The sequence below is a fragment of the Lepidochelys kempii genome, chromosome 7 (assembly GCF_965140265.1).
Source record: "Lepidochelys kempii isolate rLepKem1 chromosome 7, rLepKem1.hap2, whole genome shotgun sequence".
NCBI lineage: Eukaryota > Metazoa > Chordata > Testudines > Cheloniidae > Lepidochelys > Lepidochelys kempii.
In genome coordinates, this window is record NC_133262.1 from 84,104,319 (window position 1) to 84,125,466 (window position 21,148).

At 47.1% G+C, this 21,148-nt stretch overlaps 1 protein-coding gene across 4 annotated transcripts in view; it reads right to left on the reverse strand.

Annotated features, from left to right (window-relative positions):
- The window catches only part of UNC5B (unc-5 netrin receptor B), a 151,531-nt gene that overhangs the window by 10,976 nt on the left and 119,407 nt on the right, over positions 1–21,148 (reverse strand). For 2 of the 4 annotated variants that reach the window (XM_073353569.1, XM_073353572.1), the window contains exons 4-15: positions 20,025–20,128; positions 16,519–16,699; positions 15,303–15,470; positions 14,426–14,590; positions 11,719–11,802; positions 10,096–10,128; positions 7,801–8,001; positions 6,379–6,768; positions 5,467–5,554; positions 4,146–4,314; positions 3,527–3,760; positions 343–492 (exon numbers count right to left, since the gene is read on the reverse strand). In XM_073353569.1, the coding sequence (XP_073209670.1) occupies positions 343–492; positions 3,527–3,760; positions 4,146–4,314; positions 5,467–5,554; positions 6,379–6,768; positions 7,801–8,001; positions 10,096–10,128; positions 11,719–11,802; positions 14,426–14,590; positions 15,303–15,470; positions 16,519–16,699; positions 20,025–20,128 (1,967 nt within the window). The remainder of the gene's footprint in view (positions 1–342; positions 493–3,526; positions 3,761–4,145; positions 4,315–5,466; positions 5,555–6,378; positions 6,769–7,800; positions 8,002–10,095; positions 10,129–11,718; positions 11,803–14,425; positions 14,591–15,302; positions 15,471–16,518; positions 16,700–20,024; positions 20,129–21,148) is intronic. The other 2 variants (XM_073353570.1, XM_073353571.1) reach the window with 2 other exon arrangements.

Sequence of the window (21,148 nt, forward strand, 5' to 3'; positions counted from 1 at the left end):
CATTCAAATATTTTTTTAAACATATATATATATTTCACACACAATATACATACACTGTCATTCATGTGTTATTGCTTAATTATGCATGAGTGACCATGACACATGGGTCCCTGTGTGAATGGGTGTTCTTTTCTACAAACAGATGGATGAATAATTGCTTCATAGCTGTTGTTTCTATAGGGACCATTTTAGTAAAGTTTCCCTTTTGGGGGCACCTTTGGATCACTCCGCCCTGTCCGTCCTCTCCCCCCGCCACCCAACCTCTGCACTAGTAGCTAAACTTCCAGTGGACTGCTACACATGAAAATTCCATATGACTCGTATTACCACTTGGCCACCCACCTGGTATTTAGCCAGCAGCTTGCTCTTCCACAGCGAGTGGGGGATATCATGGATGGAGAGGCGTAGGTTGTGATAACTGTCCTTAAAGAGTAGTGGCTTGGGTTCCTCTATCAGGTAGCCACCCAGTGTCTTTTCCAGTTCGAACACTTCCTATGGGGCAGACAGAGGATGGGAAGCCATGACATCAAAGGTCACTGCTATCGAGTGGAGCACATGAGTTTTTAAGGCAGAGCTAGGTCAACGCAGTGTCCACACTATTCAATGAACTCTGCCAAAAAACTACAAAATACAAAAACAACAACTACATTCAAGTTTAGTATGTTCTGAAGATATTGACATAATGGATAGTGGTTGGTGCCACAATGCAAGCCAACCAACCAGAGTTGAAATGACAAGAAGAATGACACCAAGTTTAGCCCCCGCAATCAGCAAAACCCAGGGAAATTCAAATTCACGGTGTGACATGTCTCTTAAGAATTGCAACAGTTGCACAATGACAAAATAAGAGTACAGCATCCTGCACTAAAGTGATATTTTAACACACAACAGACTAGGCAATGCTTACAGCCCTTGCTGTGCTTCCACAGGGCCTTCTTCAGGGTCAGTTACTTCCCTGATGAAGGGCTGATCATTTGAAAGTTACTCTGATTCTACAGAACACATGCTCTCTAAGCTAGACCCCGATAAATTAACATTTTTAAAAAATGAATTTTTTTGCTGGTGAAACGTGCCATATTGACAGCCCTGGAGAATAAATTCTTCCACTTATCCAAAGAAGAAAAAAAACAGTGCAAGCTTCCAGATACTGCCTGGGCAATATAACTAAACCCTGACTCAAAGGATCACCTCTAAGGGGGAGATGGGAATGCAGTTTTCTCCCTCATTCCATTCTTAGCCTGTCTGCTAAGAGCTATGATAGTACATTGTGTGATGCTGACACCTGTTCACCAGAAACTGGACTGAGTCCACCAACTCATTTCACAGAGGCCATCAAATAGTCATCAGATGGGAACGACTTTCAGTCACTATCATCCTGATTTGGATTTGAGTAACCTAGATGTGAAAGTCTGTGCAACCTCATAAATCATCCCGTGGATATTTTAGAAACTGAAAACAGAATGACAGGTTTCAGAGTAACAGCCGTGTTAGTCTGTATTCGCAAAAAGAAAAGGAGTACTTGTGGCACCTTAGAGACTAACCAATTTATTTGAGCATGAGCTTTCGTGAGCTACAGCTCATGCTCAAATCCCCACTGTATTTTCCACTGAATGCATCCGATGAAGTGAGCTGTAGCTCATGAAAGCTTATGCTCAAATAAATTGGTAAGTCTCTAAGGTGCCACAAGTCCTCCTTTTCTTTTTTGAAAACAGAATGATGCTGATTGCAATGTAAGAGTTAACGAGACAGCACACAACACAATGAGGCCAGAAACTCTGTTTTGGCTTTCGACATTAGAACCTACTGTGTTTTTCAGGTAATCTGAAGGTCTTTTTTCATTAATATGTACAGGCGGGCCACTTTAACAAGTATGCGTGTGCCTGTCAATGTTAATACCACTGCTCTGCTTCAACAACAACCCAAATCACAAGAGTTATTTTCAGTTCAAGAGAAACCTGCTGGTTTCTACCATGTTCTTTTTTCATCACCACTTTAAACTTTATTTTACCAGTGTAAGACAATGTTGTTTTTATAATAAAAATAAGATCCAATAAGATTGTCAAGCGTGGAACTCCATCTAGAGAGATCACAACAAGAGCAAGAAAGTAACACAGGAAATAATTGGAACAAGCACGAAGGTCCCAAGGCACCCACAATGAGAGATGATTTACAAGAACTAAGTTTAATATTATTAATTATTATTATATACCACACAGACAGTTAGACAGACAAGGAATCCTCAGGTAGGAATAGGAAAATGTGTCTAAGCCAGGGACAGTGGGAGCTGTGGTGAACTGAGTATTATCATGGTATATCAACTTAGGGTTGATTAGCACAGGAAGGAGAGAAAAATCTTCCAGCAGTGACAACGACATAAGCCCTTGGGTAATCTCTGCAGAAAGGCAGCACACAATATAGGTTATGAAACATCCTCCCTTCCCCTTGCTATTTCCTCCAAGGACCATGGAAAATGTTATGGCTGATCTCTGGGGAACACAGTAAACATGCTTATTATTTAACTTTGGTCATTTTTCACAGGGTTGCATCAGGTTGTTTGCTCCCTGGAGCCAGATCTTTCCGAGAGACACCACACAGCATCTTGCGTGCCAGCATGACCACATTTGGAAGCAATGGCGGGAGCAGGCTGAAGCAATTTGTAGCCCAGATACAGAGACTGAGGCAGCTGGAAGAGCAGTATTCATAAGTAAACTTACATGCACAGCAAGGTTGATATTAACCAGCTACTGTGAAACAGAGTCACAACTGGTATAAACCACCACAGTCAATGGAGCCATGCTGATTTATACCAGCTGGTGGTCTGGCCCTACATAATTAGAAATTTGTGCAAGGACTAACAAACCTGTGGGCTGGTGACCTACTCAAAGCATAGTTCAGGCTACAGATCACTTCATGGAAAGATTCCAAAGCCCTCAGGATTATACCAGCTCTGGATCAAGTGCAGTAGATAAACCTACCTGAAAATCTCTGATGAATATATTGGCTAACGTTAGAGCCAAGCTAACGAAAATGGATTTATGTCTGTTGCCCATTGAGACTGCCAGGCTCTAAACTAGTTTGCTTTCTCCTGTCATGGAGCAGAACATGCTCACAATTAATCAGTGTTTTTTCCCTGCAGTCTTAGGATGAGAAAGAGCTGGAGAGTGACAAGATGGTCAGCGTTCAAGAAAGAAACATTTTTATAGCTTAAAGAAAAGGAGGACTTGTGGCACCTTAGAGACTAACCAATTTATTAGAGCATAAGCTTTCGTGAGCTACAGCTCACTTCCTCAGATGCATATCGTGGAAACTGCAGTTTCCACGATATGCATCTGAGGAAGTGAGCTGTAGCTCACGAAAGCTTATGCTCTAATAAATTGGTTAGTTTTTATAGCTTAGTGATTATTCATTATTTGCTCTACGGTGATACAATCTTATGAATCCACAGGTACTAAAAAGGGGCCGGAGAAGAAAAATGTGACAGTGGGGAGTTGCTTACTTGTGACCCCAAGCTCTCAGGCAGCATTACCTTCAGTGCATCTGGTGTGTCCTCCAAGCAGTACACTTTGAGGCTGTATTCTAATGACGTGCAGGCGGTAGGGGCAAAGATAGCCAGCTGGAGTCTCTTGATGGCTGACCTGGAGTAGGACTCTCCCACAAAAACATAGGTGCCAAGCTGGTCTAATAAAACATGGCAAGACTTCGGCTCAAGCTGACAGTAGCAGGGAGTGTTCAGGGTCTCCTCATCCAGGGTCACAACTTCCTAAAGGGAGGGATTAAAAATGAAGGTTCCTGGTCAGCCCTTTTGCTCCAAAGTAATTTGTTCGGCATAGGCACTGAAAAGTTTCCGCTCATCATTCACTGTTGCACTTTTTGTAGTGCTGCAGCAAGCTAGCATGAGAACAGCTGTGAGATTTCCACGCAGACAGCACTCCATCCCTACAGTAAACCTGACAACCAACCTCCTCACCCAATCTGAACTCCTATCCTTTCCCTGACAATGAAGATTCCCCAAAAGGCTATGATTGGAATTGCTGTGACCTGCTCTGCAGCCTGCATTCCCACATATCCTCCAGGGTCTTCTGCTGACTGAGGAGGAGCTCTGTGACGACATTTTGTTTCCATTGTATTATTAAAGTGCACATTACCTCCCAGTTTCCTTGGTGGGATTGTGTTTTCAGCTGGAAAATCCAGTCTGAGGAGTTGATGTCCGCACAATGGGGGATGCTGAGAATGACTGGACGACACAAGAGCAACCCAGTGGGTCCGCAGGTCACCATGGGACTCAATACTGTCTGTGTGCCTTCTGAAGGTAAGCTGGAGGGGATGAATAAACACATACAGGAAATATTTAGCTTATGCCAGCCAAGTCATGCACCTGAAGAAAGAAGGCCAGCCTGCACAGTGCTGACATGTGCTGCTCATAACTGAGAAGAGGGGCAACCTGGCATGCCCTAAACTTAACGGGCCTGATTCCCACACTGTGAAACCAGCAGAGTTACAACCACATGTCATGGAGTGGAGAATCAGCTCTACTGTGGTTAAAGACACTGGGGTCCCTCTGTAGATGACAATGAGCAATTACTGGCAATCGAACTACTGTGTTTATTACCAGGAGTTCGGCTGGCCTATGGAAATACTGTAGAAGAGCTAGCCAGGGAGTTGTCTGACAGAGGACACACACTGAACAGTGGACAGACAAGTGTCTAAAAGATTCCAAGTTTGTAGTGTAGCCACTGCTTCTGGAATCTTCACCGCCTTCATGAGAGGCCCAGGTGGTGCACAGAAATCCCCTGACAATGGGTCACAAAACAAATACAAGTGGCAAAAGAACTCATTCTGCACAGCATCAGCAAACTGCACAGCAAGACACACTGCTTTCTCTCCTCTTCCCTATGTCGCCAGCAATAGTCTCTGCATTTTTGGGTGCCGGAGTAAAAACCCCTTATTTGTTATTTACTGAGCACCGGAGAAAATGCTCAATGATCTATAAAGCACAGAGGAAGATATAGTAGCTGACTCCAAGTGCTCACAATCACATATACGCAGCAATCCAGTTCAGACACAGAATGCACCAGGTGAAATTTACCACAAGGAAGCACTGCTTTTTTATTGTTAATGATGGGAAACATAAATTCTTCTTTCTTTGGCAGCTAGAATTGAGAAGCTTAGTGGAAGAAATGCTTTAAGGACAGATTTGAATGAAGCAAAGGTAGATGATTGTCCCAGAAAGAAAGGAAGGAAGGGAGGCTGTCCTAGGTGTAAAAGGCATAGTTGAAGAAGCTGTGAAGAGGAGAATAGGAAAAGAGACAGATGGAGTGTGGTTAGGCATGAGGCCTGGGAGAGAGTAGCAGGAAATGAGAGCTGAGATGCAGGACGGTGCAGAGGGAATTCAGATATGCTTTCTCCTTCAGGTGGTAGTTACAGTGATGGCAGACTGCAGCACACTGTACAGTACATTCTACTTACAGTGTGTTTTCTGCCTTGTTGATGATCAGGTACATTTCGTAGAACTTCCCCTGTGGGATTGCTCCATGAGGCACCAGCAGACTCACTCCTGGGGGGGAAAAAAAGGTGGGGGGATTCTTCACAGTGAGGAAATAATGAGTGAAACCCCACTGAGAACAGCCAGTTTCCTCAGGGGTTAATTTCAAATGGTGGGAACACTGTGCAAACTGAATTGGGGGCCTCCCTTGGGTGCAGACAGTGGTGTGAGAACTTGAGGCCTCCTGGTGTTCTAATCCAAAGCTTCCCAGGATCTGGGACTGCTGCTGCTGGAAATCAGATATCATTGTGCTGAACTGTCTGTATCAGAAGTGGGTACCTTCATAGGCAGCTGGGTAAGGCCTATGAGCTGTAATTTGGCAAGTGCAGTGAAATGATCATGTGTTGGGTTTATTTCAGCTACTGGCACAGATGCTTTCACCAATATGATTTGAAAGCAGCTACCCTTGAATTTGTGGTAGGGCCTAAGAGACTTTCTAGCCTGCCAAGACGGAAATCACGCCAGACTCTGTGCAGTCAGGCAGCATTCAGAGACAGGATAACCCTTAGCACAAGAAGTGCGGTGCTTATTTTCCTCCAGTGCTCTCCAACAGGTTACAACTGGAGTAACAAAAATACAAAATGATGGTCACCTCATGATGGTGACTGATTCCCATCAACTCTATCTTACGGAGATACACAGGCCGGCAGCTTAATGGGGACGTCATTATAGAAAGGGATATTCAGATCCATTTTTCATTTCTAATCAGCACCACACTGTCTTCAAAACCAGAGGCCATCACCACAAGGCCTCACTACTCAACTGTAAGTTAGCTGACATTAGAGAGCAACTGGGACAGCAGCAACCACAGCTGCACCTCTCACTATGGCGCTTACCTGTGTCCGGGACAGTGAGCCTTCCTCCCAAGCAGCCAAATGTGCCAGTGGCACTGTTCCCATGCTCCCGGGGCAGGGTGAGGAGATGCTGAGAGCCCATGGCCTTGTTCCTTATGTTCATAAAGTGATTGTCCCTGGCAATGTCCCCTGGGTAGGTGCCCGTGGGCACTGCCCCAAGCAGGTCTGCCCCGTCATTCAGCCTGGGGGAGGAGGATGCTGTGGAGGAGTTGTACACTTTGATCTTTAGGTTTGGGAGTGGGTCAAGCAGTGGGGAGTTGGTCATTGGGATCTTGTCAGAGGAGTCCTGCAGGGCATACATCGGGCCACGATATACACCGGCATTGGCTGTTAGGTCAGGCTGCATTGAAGGGTGCAACAACTGGGGATTATCTGCAAGATGAACAAAGATGAAAAAGGCAAAAACTTCAGTAACATGTGAATTTAAACATAAATCAAAAGAGACCTACATGGAAACCTAGCCTTAGTGAAACAATGGGCTCAGAATGTGTAAGACATGTCCCTGGGAGAAGCAGGTTATAAAGCAAGAGACTGGAGCATGGACTTTGAACACACCTGTCTCCCTTTTATCAATTACTTGAAAGGAGACTGCCTGGACTGAGAATCAGGATCAAAACTACCTCAAGAATGAAGGAGAAGCTGCATCATAGTGTACGTACAGAAAGTTTAACAAGAATCTGAAAGTAGTTTGACTCTCCTATTACTCTCACAAAGGAGCTGGTACTTCATTCTGTGCTGAATAGCTGAAATGCTTTGTGTTCTTTACACTGTCTACCAGTTCCCTTTCCTTATTATTTATTTTCCTGTTGTGCCTAGAGACCCCAGTCAAGATCAAGGCCTTCCTGTGCTAGGCACTGTATAAACATGAGCTCGTTATCTTGCTTGATTTGCGGATGGGGCAGCGTGCCGAGCCACCCGGCAGTACCTCCACAGAGGAGCTGGAGGGGGGACAGCTACTGAGGTAAGCACCTAGGGGCAGCCAGTGGGCTCTGCACGCTGCCTCCACCCCAAGAGCTGCCCCCGCAGCTCCCCTTGGAACCACGGCCAATGGGAGCTGCAGTGGCAGCACCTGTGGATGGGGCAGCATGCCGAGCCACCCGGCTGTGCCTCCACATAGGAGCTGGACAGGGGACATGCTGCTGCTTCTGGGAGCTGCTTGAGGTAAGCACCATCTGGAACCTGCACCCCTGACCCCCTCCCACGCCCCAAACCCCTGCCCCAACCCTGATCCCCCTCCCGCCCTCCGAACCCCTTGGTCCCAGCCCAGGGACCCTTCCTGCATCCCCATCCCCTCATCTCCAGCCCTACCTCAGAGCCCGTACCCCCAGCCGGAGCCCTCACCCCCTCCCGCACCCCAACCCCCAATTTTGTGAGCATTCATGGCCTGCCATACAATTTCCATACCCAGATGTGGCCTGGAGGTCTTGAAGTTGACTGGGTGAAAGCCTCCAGTCAGGGCAGCTGAGGAGTCTGTGATGTCAGTGTCGAAATCCCGGCAGCTGCGCCGGTACACAACCACTCCGATGGCCATCAGGATGACGATGAAAACAAAGATGGCTACAACCAGACCGGCGTATAGGGCCACATCCCCCGTGGTTTCCAACACTAGAAGAAGGAAATGAGAAAAGGGAAACTGAGGAAAGGGGGGCTTTGCACGAATCTGCAGTCAGAATTGTGTCACCCACAGCTGGATCCCTGCATGATCAACCCACTATCTTTGCACAAAAGACACCACTAATTCTAGGATTAACCCAAGCTTTTGGCAAATGCTGGGCAGGGGAGGCTGGGCTGGCACAACTAGGTAACAGATGGGCTCAAAGTGTTGTCCAAAAGTGAGAGCAACATGTTGGATATACATATCTGTATCCCCAAAATCAAGAGTCACAGTGTGTGTGTGTGTGTGTAGACATACCCACACCCAGCATGACTCTTGATCTTTGGGATCCCCTGTCCAGGGAGAAGGAAGAAATCTGCTTTGAAAGAAGATACGCATGCACATGGAAGAGATGACAATGAGCTAATAGGATAGTGCACAGAGAGATGCCATAAAGCGATCACTGGGCATCCTTCCATCTGCTCCCATCTCAAACCAGTAGATGTGTCAGCTCAGAGAAGGAAAGTACCAACTGCTCTGGAATGGCTGCTCTGGTGATTTGGTCAGCTGGTGCTGCCTACAAGGACACCTAAGACAATGTGTGTCATGTTAGCCTGGGAATGTCAAATGTTAGGACTGAGGAAGCTTGAACCAGGCCCATGAATCTCTGCCTCTGTCACTGACTGCTGTTAAAATCCCTCACTCCCTTCCTTTCATTCTTCAATAGCAAATTAAACCCTATTTTATCCAGGGTAATTGCTCCCTTGATTTCACATGAGCTCAGATTACACCCCTCTGCCAAGGGAAGGAATTCCAACTCCTCAAGGATCCCGCAGCATCAGTGTCTTGCCTCCAGCATATTTTAGTGTCAAAGATAGAATCTCCACCCACCATTGACTGGTGTCAAGTGCGTGGAGTCAGGCCATATTAGAGAATTAGATGCTGCTGTTTCTGAGACATACACATGTGTCTTATTTTAACATTGCCTCCAGGAAAATTATTCCAGATACATCAAACAGCTTGGCCTGAACACTCATGCTCTCTACCTTACCCCCTCTTTTTTTCCCCCTTTCCTTTCCTGATTTCCAGGTGCTCTAAGATTATGTTTAATTTAGCTTCATAGTTTCTAACCTGTACAGGGCCTGTGCCACGTATATGGATCAGAACCAAGGCCAGTTTTTATTTCTGGGGTATATTTGTGGGGGGGAGCATGGGAGCAGGAGTTGCCCTCAGGGGAATTCCTTCTGCAGGGGGATTGCAGAAACATTCCACTTTGATGATAGGGGAATAGCTGGGAACTTACAGTCACAAAAAACCTGAAAGATCCAAAGTGTTTGCAATTCCAACTTTTGTAGAAGGGGAATGATTTCACAGAGATTGCCAAGGGAGATAGGACACCACCCAGGACTAGCTACAGTTGAAATGATTTGTATCTGTCTCCCAGCTGAAAAATGTTCACAGAACACAAGTATTTCAGAGCTATAGTGTACTCCAAAATTCTTAAAAAGAAAAAGGAGGACTTGTGGCACCTTAGAGACTAACCAATTTATTTGAGCATAAGCTTTTGTGAGCTACAGCTCACTTCATCGGATGCACTTTATATTATTTCCTAAGTTGCTCTGGGTGCATTAACAACAGGGCTAGGAAACGAACAAACTGGTGGCACCGGTCTTAATTCAGGGTGGGGGAATCTAAGCACTTGTTCTTAGAAGCAAAAAAACAAACCAAAAATTCCAACTTTTTTTTATATGTATACATACAAATTCTGTTCTCATTCATTTTGGAATAACTTCATGGACTTCGGTGATTTTGGATATATTCTGTTGTAACTGAGAATAAAGTTTAGCCCATTTAAATAGAGAAACTGATGTGCAGAATAAAAGTTAAATTTAGGTCTCTCAAGCTGGATGGAGTAACTGTCCCTTTAACATCTGCTAACCCTTTGCGGTGTATTTCAGCTCTCTCCTCCCTCGCTCACTGGAGCAACTCCATAGAGAAGCCTTGGAGATGGAGCTTTCTAGTTCCAGCCTGACACCAGTGGTGCCAATGACCAAACAAAATAATGTATCACAATGAAATAAAGTGGCCATGAAATGAGGACTTACAGTGACTTTTGGGTTCGCTTAGAACTCTTTTATCTGTTAGGAAAAACAAAGTTAAAAACAAAAGGTGAAAATGATGATGGTGATGATGCTAATGGAAGGAAAGAAACATAGTCATCCGCCCCAGCACACCAAGGGGAAGGATTTCATGAGACATAAAAAACAGCAAATGGTTTAGAGAGAACAAGGAGCTCCTTGAAGCCATGCAGAAGCCTTGCCCTTGTGGTAGTTTTAGGGAAGCAGGCTTGTGACCACTCTCCCATCCTGGCTGGCCTTGCTGCCCATCCAAAGGGACCTAAGCTGCACAACCAGAATGGCAAATTTTGATCCACATTTCCAATAGGCTGCCGGAAACTGAGAGCACAGTGACCCCTTCCCACTAAATCGTTTACTTCAAAGGGATGAGTGGGGAAGACAGCTTTCCAAGCGCCTCCACCCACTGCTCACCTGAGGTTTTAGGGGAGCAGAATCGGCTTCTCTTCTGCCCAGCTTCCTGGTCTGACAATGAAATTCACTCACCTCTCAAGGGGTTCAACAGACAAAGCCCCAGGCACTTCCGGCCCCAGTGACAAAGCGGTGCCCAGTTCTCAGGGCCAGCCTCTGCCTCTTTTAGGTGTGGTGGAGAGTGGGAAGGATCCCCCTAGGCTCAGCCCAGCCTTGAGAAAGCCCCACTGAATTTCAGTGCTATTTGAATGAGTCCAGTGCAGCAGGGAGAACCATTCATTCTGTTAAAACCAGTGGTTCCCACCCACTGTTGTTCTTTTAGTTGGCACTCCCTTGTGATGGGCTGAGAGATGAGTGCCCCCATTCTCTGCCCATCTCCCCACTTACCATGCCCCTAGTATAGTGATGCCACCTCTCCTCTCCCCATTCCTCCTTGTCTCTCCCATCTCTGTTCTCTCTCTCTCATCCCACTTTCTCCCTCTTTGTTTGGTTTCTACTCTAATTCTTCTGCTTGTTCCCTTGGGGTTTTTTTTTTTTTTTTTACTCCCAGCATACCCCTTTCTCTCACTCATCAGATGGCTACACGTTCCTAGCAGCGCAGAGGAGCCACCATGTGAACTTTCAGGGGTTCGCTGAGTACTGTGTGTGCAGAAGAGAGAAGCTTGGTTGCCAGGCTACTGTCTGAGCCTGTACATGTGAGCTTGTCTCATGGAATCTGCATTAGGGACCACCAAAGGAGCATGTGGGAGGGGGGAGCAACTTGCAGGACATTCACAATGGGGAGGATTTGGGTTCTTGAAACCTCTCCCCCCCACACTCCCCTCCTGCTTCACTTCTCTCCTCTCCCACACTAGGCTTGTGCCCCTCCCCCCCCGGAAATCAGTGGTTGAAACATAAAAGCATTGTCTGGTTACATTAGGCTTTGTCAACATTATCCTGTGTCTGGTTTGCTGATTATCAAAGCTATTAGCCTTATGTAATAACAGCCTTCTTCCTCCTGGCCCATCCTCCCATTTAACTCCAGCTTGGACTGAAGCCTTGAGACACAAGATGGGACAGCACAACAGTTTCAGCGACTGTGGACGGTGATGGCCACTGTCAAGCTGGCCTGTGTCAGGAAGAAGGGCTCTTGTTCAGAGCCAAGGTTGGCAAATAATCAGACAGATTCATATGGGAACCCACCAGATACTTTTCCTTCATGTCTGGACTGTCCAAGTCTGATCCAGGATGGAAGTCCCTCTGTAAGGCCACTCCTTTGTTTTTGGTCTAAAGCATGGAAGTCCCGAGCATGGGAACAGTTATTTGTAGCCGTTGATATAAAACGACCCTCCCCACTCCTTTCCACACCCTGCAGGTTCGCTGCTGCAGGAAGCCGGTCTCAACACACCACTATTTCCTTTTTCTCTGTGAGGCGCTTTCTGCCTGCGAAGCGTTAACAGCCAGCACCAGGCTGGCACCACACGTAGCTTGACTCTGCCTGTGAGCCGGACCCGACCTCTGCTGTCACGATGCCTTAATTTTCCCAACCATGAGCTTCTACCAGGCCCAGAAGGCACTGGCTTGCAAGATGTTCCTTTGAAACCACTTCTGTGGTTCAACACCCCCCCCCCCACTCGCTGCCAACATGGATCGACATGGTGAGTTTATTTAACATGACATGAAGGCAGTTATACAGCGAGGTAGGGGTTATGGTGCACTCCTAACTCATTCTTTTAAGCAGATTACAGCACAGGGGGCATTCAGGGTTACGCTAAGCAAACGAGCTGCAAGGCACCCGGGCAGATATTGCTATAGGACAAGCACTGACACTATTCCTGGCTGTTAAGCAGAGAAAGGAGGGCACTTTAATACTCTCTAAAGAGGGTTTTTCTTGTAGCACAGCCCCATGTTTGTAACTGGGACCATTCCATGGCTGCTGGTCAGGAGTGACACCAAGGAATGAGGTGAGTCCAGGGAATTCCAAATTAAGGTCAAGCAATTCCACCTGGATTGTCCCATGAAATGTATCACACTCATTTCCACTCAGACCTAGACTAGGCTTGGTATTTCAGAATATTTTCTAGATCTTTTTAGATCCCAAATGGGGAATGGGAAACATCCAAGCCCTTCTCCACTCCATCTGAATTCGAGAGGAGAAGGTTTAAAGCAGAGGTGTTTTAAAGACTTCAGGTTTTTTGGCTTCACGCCAGACCCGCAGACAGATTTTTTTAATAACAATTGATTTAAAGAAAAAAATAAAACAATTAAACTTTTCTCACTGGGGATTTAGGTGATAAATGAAATGAGTTTGCTGGGTCTCGTTCACCATTATGACACAAACATTGCACAGAGCCTGATCCGGTACTGAGCACCTGCAACCTTAATGAAGTCCGAAGAGAGATGCAGGTGCTCAGCACTCCGTACTTTGTGGGACTGGATCAGTGTTTGGAGTGGGTGACAATTTCTGCTAGAGCAAGAGGCAGGTTCAGGATGGGAACACCCAGGAGCTCTGCCACGACCTGTCACATCAGTGAATTACAGTGATCAGAGGTGAAATAACCTCTCACAGCTGCCGAATGGTCCCTTTTTCTGTGGCACTAAATGGAACTTTCCTCCCGTGGGAAGTCAAGCTGCATATTCAACCCTTCCCAGGACTGGGGGTGACAGGCAGCACTCAGTCTGCTCAGGAGAGGCCTGTGTTTTAACACTTGTACCTCAAGAGGTGGTGTGTGGGCGTACATAGTGGAAAAATATACAGAGGAATCACTAGGGAAATTTAGGACTATAACTATCCCTGAAGAGGCATATTTAAAAGAAGTGGTTGGCCCTCTGTTCCCCTTCCTTCATCCCTCCTACCACAGTTTCCTTTTCTCTGGCAACATACACGGAGCATGCATGCTTTTTTAAGGTTAATGGACTTGGTAGTGATGTGATGGAAGTTGATCATGCATGGGCCAGGAACCCGCTGTGCACATTCACCCTCTTTGATGCAGCCAGTGACCTCCACTCTGCCCTGGCAAGGTCACCTGTGCCAGGGATAACAAACATTTTGCTTTCTTTTAACAACTCATTCCTAGGTCCTTCCATAGCAGGGAGCAGACTGCCAACTGTTCTGAATGATAATGCTACCATGAGGTTTAGGGTGTCAACTAGATTTGAAGCCAGGTGCCACAGATAAGAGGCTGGTGCTTCATCCAGTGACCCATGCAGTCAACTTCCATCAACCTTTCAGAGCTGTAATCAATTGCCCACCCTAACAACGTCTAACCTTCAGGTTTGCAAGTAGTCTAGCAAGGCTCCAACTGGCCTAGAAGGGGCTGTGTCAGAATTCTATGCTAGCATCGCCAACAGGTGTGGAGTCCAGTAATGGTGCTTAAGAACATATCTCACATCCACCTAAATGAGCATGAATAACCTTCATTTCCTATAGTTAAAGGGCTTTGGCCATCTTGCTGTCACTGCCCCTCCAAGTTAGCTGTGTGCTGTACATCACTGCAATCAGAATCCATTCCAGATCGGCTTGGATATCCAGCCTGGAATTTCCCAGCGGTTGTCCAATGTAAAAAGTTTATGAAGTTGGCAATATTGTCAGAGAGGCAGACAGCAACCCTGGTCTATAATGTCACTTGCAGTAAGAGGAACTCTAAAGTGGGTTTGGGTTTCTGGGGCTAACTGGAATGAGCTGTGGGGGCAACCCCTGGGAAGAAATGATCTTGAGCTGGAGTTCTGTGCCCACCTGGAATGGGAGACCATGTATAGTGCCTGCTGCCTAGACAAAGGCAGAATAAACCCTTCAGCTTGCAATGCCTTCCCTTCTAATAAACCCTTTTAGCCATGGTTTTTTCCCCCTGGTTGTCCTTTTCCTCCCTCTCCCTCCCTCCCACGCTGTCCCCCACACTGGCTCACTCACTTTGCATGCACAGCCCATCAGTGCAGTTTTTGGAATCCAGCAACACTCCGCTACAGTCCTTGCCTCCGTTTTTTGGGGTTGGGGAAGTGCATTCCCGGCTCCTCCAGTGGGTGCACTCCGTACTGCACGCTGACCACTTGCTCCACTCTGTCCAGGCTCCATCTACTGCATTCCAGGAAAAACACAGACACACACACACGCACACACAGAGAAAAAAATTCATTGAAGGCTTGGAGGAAGGAGCAGAGAGATTTGAATCAGTACTGTATACACAGCAGTCATTTGGCTTCTCTAATCTAACAGATAACAATCAAAAGAAACCTTAGGATGAGGCAGCTGCTGCACAACCTCTGAATTGGGAGGTTAAGCCATTACAGAAATGCAGATGTGAACTGGCTTTAGAAGCCCAAACAGCTGAGAACTGGAAGGTCTCACTGGTGGCTTGTTCTCTAGATGACAGGGCAGGCAAAGAAGGGTTTTGGCAGATCATTTGGGAGAAGGGTGATCTGGAAAAAGAGACAGCTTCACCAGCCTAGGTACTCGAGGGAGTCCTTATGGAGGTCCATTGTATGTCAAGCCCAGTCCTGCAGTGGCTTGGGGAATGTAAGGTGGATGGCTGCTCTCAGGTCTAGGACATTCAGTTTTCATAGCCCACAACGAGAGTTTTCAACAGGGAAAAGTCACTTCATACGAGTTGGAAGGAGGCTACTCTGAGACACATGCCCCCTGACCTCCTGCAGATCCCCCTCCACAACACACACCATCTCCACAAGCCCCTGGGCAGCGCTAGAGATAGTGCTGAACTGGACAATCCAAAGAGGGGAGCACACACCCATGATTACAGCTGGCCTCAGGCTCTTGCATGAATTGCCTTTACCTGGGCACATCGTGGTACAGGCCATTTTCTGGAAGGGTTGCCCCTCACAGAAGGAGCCGCCATTGAGAGGTGCTGGGTTGGTGCAGGTCCGGGTGCGCTTCTGCCAGCCACGGCCACAGCGGTTGTTGCATTGAGACCATTCTGACCAGGTGGACCAGCCACCATTCACTGTGTACAGAGAAGGAAACAGGAAAAAACATGCTGCTTAAAAATTCAGAGCCCAGGAATATCATCATATTCGTGTCCCGGCACCAGTCCAGCCACTTTCGTCCTCTCCCTCCCTGGCAGTCACTACAGCCAACAGGGAAAGCTGCTGGTGGAGTGAACACTACAGTTTCATGGACCCGCCAGGAGGGGTCACTAAACAAGGTCAGGGTTGTACCTACTCTTTTCCAGCTCCCTAGACTGATCCACACCAGCCAATCACCAGGCTCCTTTAATCTGACACCACCCCCATTCACAACGCTCTCCAACAAATAAACATGCGCCTTCTAAGTGAGCACCTCCCAACTCCAGCTGGTTGAAAAACCCTGAACGTTTTTGAAATGTTCCTGGTTCCTCACCTCACTGGAGCTGCACTGATTTATCCCAGCTCTGCTGGCCTAGGAGTTTTAACTTCACAAATATTTTTGACATGGAGAGCTTTTTAGTGGGACAGAGCAGAAAACGGCCACTATTTTGCTCCAGAAATCGAACAGAGACAGATTTGTGGGTTTTGCTTGGACTTTTATCCTTTCATGTTGGTTCACTGTGGTTTGCAGCCTCCGAATTTTGCTTTTTGTTTCTCATACGTGAAACTCAAAGGAAAACTCAGCCAACTCCAGCATTTCATCTGGTTTCCCTGTAAAACTTGTTTAGGTTTGCTCAAACGATGCAGCCCAGCTTCACTTGAGGCACCATGTATATATTTCAGTAAAGCAGCCAGGTTTGTATCAAAACTAGCAACCAGGCAAGGTTTTTTGCCCCCTAGTTTCAGGTTTGCTTTCAAAAGCCTAAGAATAAACTTTAGTACTGGTATAAGCCGATGGAGAGTCTCTTTCAGCTCAAGAGGTCCGTTTCTGGTGTGGTAGGGCATGAGTTCTATGCCTCAGGCCAGGCATGTGCGTTAGCTGATATTTCTACAGATAAAGCCACAGACAACCACATTAGGTTCCCCTGGGCTCGTGGACACACACTTTGGCTAACCCCTGTGTTCCTAAGAACAAAGGGTCAGTACCATAGACGATGACAGTGGCTGTGGTGCTCCGGCGCTTAGCCACAATGTTCTTGGCCACGCAGGTATAGTTGGCGGTGTCCGAAAGCCTGGCCTGCTTGATTATGAGGTTATGATCTATGGTTATCAGGAAGTTGGTGTCTCGGGTGGCGTCAATAACATCCTCGTTCCTCAGCCACTCCACCTAGAAAGGCAGAAAAAAAGGGGAGAAAGAAAGGGAAGAAAGGAAAGACAGAAGAATGAAAGAGATGACAGGGTTGGGAAAGTTAGTAAAAGAAAACAGAGAAAGGAGGAAAAAAGAGAAAAAGAACCAGAGGCAATTAGGTATCATAACGAGAAAGCAAGATTACAGAGTTAAAAATCCAGCGTACATTGTCACTACCAGAAATCACCTGGCTAAATCTCTGAGAGCACCACTCAAAATCCATCATTGCACTCCCAGGAAAAGAAACGATAAATAGCTGAGAGTGAGTGAGTGAGAAGGTGGCCTTAACCATCCCGCTCATTGCACAGGATGAGAGAAGGGGAAGCTATACTAACAGGTGGCCAAAGAGGTGTGACACATGCTGGCTCTTTCCTGAGCTACTGTGCTCCCCTAGCACACAAGGAATGCTGGTCAGTGGGTGCAAGGATGAAGAGACAATTAACATGGGATGTGGCTAATGGGAGTGCGGGCCAGGGCTAGGAAAGAAATCCGAACGCCATATGGTCCCCACCACAATGCTGGCTTACAAATGGTGTAAGCAGGGTGTAAACCAAATCAGGGCCCAGTTGCTTTAATTATACTGGAAGAACCTTGCACTGGGGTGGTAAGAAAAACTACAGAGTAGAAGGCAATTTGATTGACACACAGAAGGAGATGAGCAGGAATAGGACTCAAAGAAGAGGGGAAAATGGGCTCTGAAGTTGAAGCTAGACAAATTCAGACTGGAAATAAGATCTACATTGTTAACAGTGAGGGTAATTAATCACTGGACCCATTTACCAAGGGTCACGGTGGATTCTCCATCGCTGACCATCTTTACATCATCAAGATTGGATGTTTGCCTGAAAGATCTGCTCTAGGAGTTATTTTGAGGAAGCTCTATGGCCTGTGCTACACAGTAAGTCACACCAGATGATCACAATGGTCCCTTCTGGCCTTGGAATCTGTGAATCAGAACTAGGAGTGAGCAAGATATAGCCCTATGAGGCATGATGTCATCATGCAGCTCCTTGGTGTGTCCATTGCTGGGACTGTGCATCCATGGTGGTCACACTCCAAGCATGAGTTGGCACATCTCCTGTACTCGGATGTCCTGCCAATTTAAGTTGACAAAACACCGCTGGAGGGAAAAGGTAGGCACAGAGTGGTAAAGTGACATGCCCATAGCCATACATCAGGTCACTGGCACAGTGATGGAGCCAGGAACCAGGAATAGAACCCATCTCCCCCGAGTCCCAGTCCAGTGCTCTGCCCACTGGAGAACACTGCCTCTCTAATGTGTGTACGTATTTCTGTGTCAGTCGGTATGCAGGGGCTTGTCAAAGTACACGCAGGTGTGAAAGAGAAAAGAAAAAAATTAAAGATTTAAAATAAACTTTCCTGCGGCTTTTAGGTGTAGCTTATTTACACATTATCAAAAAAGTTGCAACAGTCAACAAATTCCATACAAGAATGAGGCTTGCGTTGCTTGGAGAGATGCTGACAACATGAGGCATGTGAGTTTTGTTTACCACTCAAGAACGGGGACAGAAGCCCACCCCTCCCCAACTGTTCTCACCTCCCCTACAAGCTTGGCTGGCACTAACCTGGTTTGTCCATCTAATTGCTTTTTCTATGGGAGATGACAAGTCAGAAGCTTATCACACACAGAGCACACTCACAGTGATGCTAATGGTACTGCACTGAGTTACTGGAGCAAGGAGGAAAGGCGACTGGCCTTGGGGAAAGGCCCTGCCTTGCTAGGAGAGTCCATGAACTTCGCTCTTTCCAGGCCTCACTCACTCATTTTTACCCATAGCATTTAAACAAATCATTCTGTGCTTTCTTTTCTTCCAGATCACTCCTACAAGGGGTTAATGGCAGATGAGCATGTACAGCAGGGAGGCGTGGGCTGAACAGGTGTTGAGGTTAAGTGTGTTATTAGATGTCAGAATAACAGTTCCACTGCCCAAAATAAACAGTTTTGCTGAATAATGGAAGCTGACGGCCTGCAAGAGGCCATCCATCATGGCCCCAATCCATCTGCAAAGATGTGCCCAATCTATCTCATATGTTCTCTCCCTTGCTCCTCGCTGGAACTTAACTGGCACATTGCTGAGGTGTTAGCAATCCCAGCTGGAATGGTAAAAGTGTTGCAAGGGACAATGGATAAGATGCGAGCGCTGGGGGCTGACCGGAGTTTGGGGGAGGCCGCATCCCCCAAGGTGGCTTGGAAATAGCTTGTGCTGTTTTATTAATGGATCACGACGGTGAATGTAGAAGGCTGGCTAGCAATTATTCACCTTCATGATCAGGCCTCATTGAAGCCACAGCTGCGTCCAGCTGAGGGAGGCAGGGAGGGCAGGTGAGAAGGGCTGGTTACCAGTAAATTCCCATGGCCTCTGATTAAAGAAAAACAAAAACCACAGCAGGAAATGGCGCAGGGCAGTAAAATCCATAACAGAAAGCTGCATGTCTGCTAAAACTGGCAAAATACAAGCTATGCCAGAAGCCTTGTAAAAGCTATTCTAGCATCCGCCTCCGGCAGGTGGAAAATAATTTCCAACAGTTACAGGTGCCCTCAGAAACAAACCAGCAACTCTCGCAAATCTAAGAGGGTGGAGTCTCTCCAGACTAACACCCACCAGGACAGCCATAAACAGAGACTGCAGGTGGGAGAGGAAATGTGCTTCAAATTCCTTCCTTCCCACTGGACTGCAGGAGTGTTTTCATGCATCAGCCTGTATAGTGAGGGGAGCTGGCAGCTGGGCACTGAAATGGTGTCGCTCCCGATGGGGCGGGGAAGTCGGCTTTATTGGGCTAGTCTAGCCCATCACATCCCTGGGGAGATACAGCCAACCGAGGGCAAGCAGCGTTCCCTAGGGTTTTCTGCCAAGGGAGAGCAGCTCTAGTCATCTGTGGAGGGATGCCTAAGAGCCAGACTGCCACAGGCTGTGGTAAATCAGCACATCCCTCTGCTGATCTGACTATGTCCCATCCCCTGCCAGTTTTGTCCATTTTGGGGATGCTGCTGCTCGACTGAAGGCCCCCAGGGGACTGGAGATGGTGCAGTCTTCCCTGTAGTAATCCCTCACTATGAAGAGGGCTTTATGATGCTGAGGGTCATCTGCCAGGGTCAGTGTCAATAGAAAGTCTGATTTATTTGGGCAAAGACGCAGGGGGAAAATAGCTGTGCTAAAAAGTATGAGCAGAGTTTTTCTTGTGGGAGTAAAATACGTCCCCAGCATGCTGGCACCTTCTACCTGGTGCGGCCCCTCAGGCCAGTTCTGCTGTTGGGAGGTGTGAGAGAGATAGCATGGCTTACCTCTGCCGTTGGCACCCCCTCTGGGGGGCGGCACTGCAGTAACACCTCATGTTCCAGTGGAACCTCTTTCCCTAGAGGCTCCTGGTCAAAGTTCTTCCTCAGGTCTGGGAAAGAAAAATGAACCCCAAGTGTTATCAGCCAGTGACACGAATGGAGCAACCCAAAAAACCTTGGGGGTACCATATATGGACAGAGGAGCCTGCAGCAAGATAAAATCTGTCAGGAGTTTAGTGTAACATGGCCTGCTGACCAGCCCAATTAGAATCCCCAGAGATTTCCTGTCTACCACCTCCACCCGTCTTTCCTGCCCCACCCACCTAGCTGGCTCTTTGTACCCCAGTTTATCCTTGCCAATGTAAGAACTATTGTTCCCAGGTGCTTACTTGTCTTCTGGATGGAATCATATTCCAGCAGAAAAAGGTCAAGTCTGCCAAAAGATGTCTCAGAACAAGGGCTGACATCCACTTGCCCATGGATAAAACATGATTTTGAGTGCTCTCCCATTCCTGAAATGGGATTCACTCGCCTTCCCTTAAATGAACTGTTCAGAGCAGGCAGAAGGGAGGACGTGCTAGTCTGCTGTTGCCAGAGTTTCATGTTCCTGCCTAGAAACTTCATATTCTTTCATCAAAATCCATCCAAAATTAAGAAGTCTTGTGTTTCTGAAAGGGGACCACTGAAGTATGGGCTTGCTGTTTTGCCGCACTAGTGAAAAGAGGGGCAGAGCATGCTGGAGCAGCTTAGGTCAGGGTGGGGATGTACCATTATGAGCTGGAATTCATGCTGTCTATTAAGTAGCACTATGCATTTCAAGGAAATCCATGGGCCAGATTCTCAAAAGAGTTCAGCCCCCAAAAGCTCCATCTGAGGCACCTGGGGGAGGAATAGCTCAGTGGTTTGAGCATTGGCCTGCTAAACCCAGGGTTATGAGCTCAATCCTAGAGGGGGCCATTTAGGGATCTGGGGCAAAAACTGGGGATTGGTCCTGCTTTGAGCAGGGGGTTGGACTAAATGACCTCCTGAGGTCCCTTCCAACCCTAATATTCTACGATTCTAAATGAGACAACATTTTCAGAAGGGCTCTGCTTCCAGTTAGGCCCCTACATGAAGTGGTCAGATTTTCA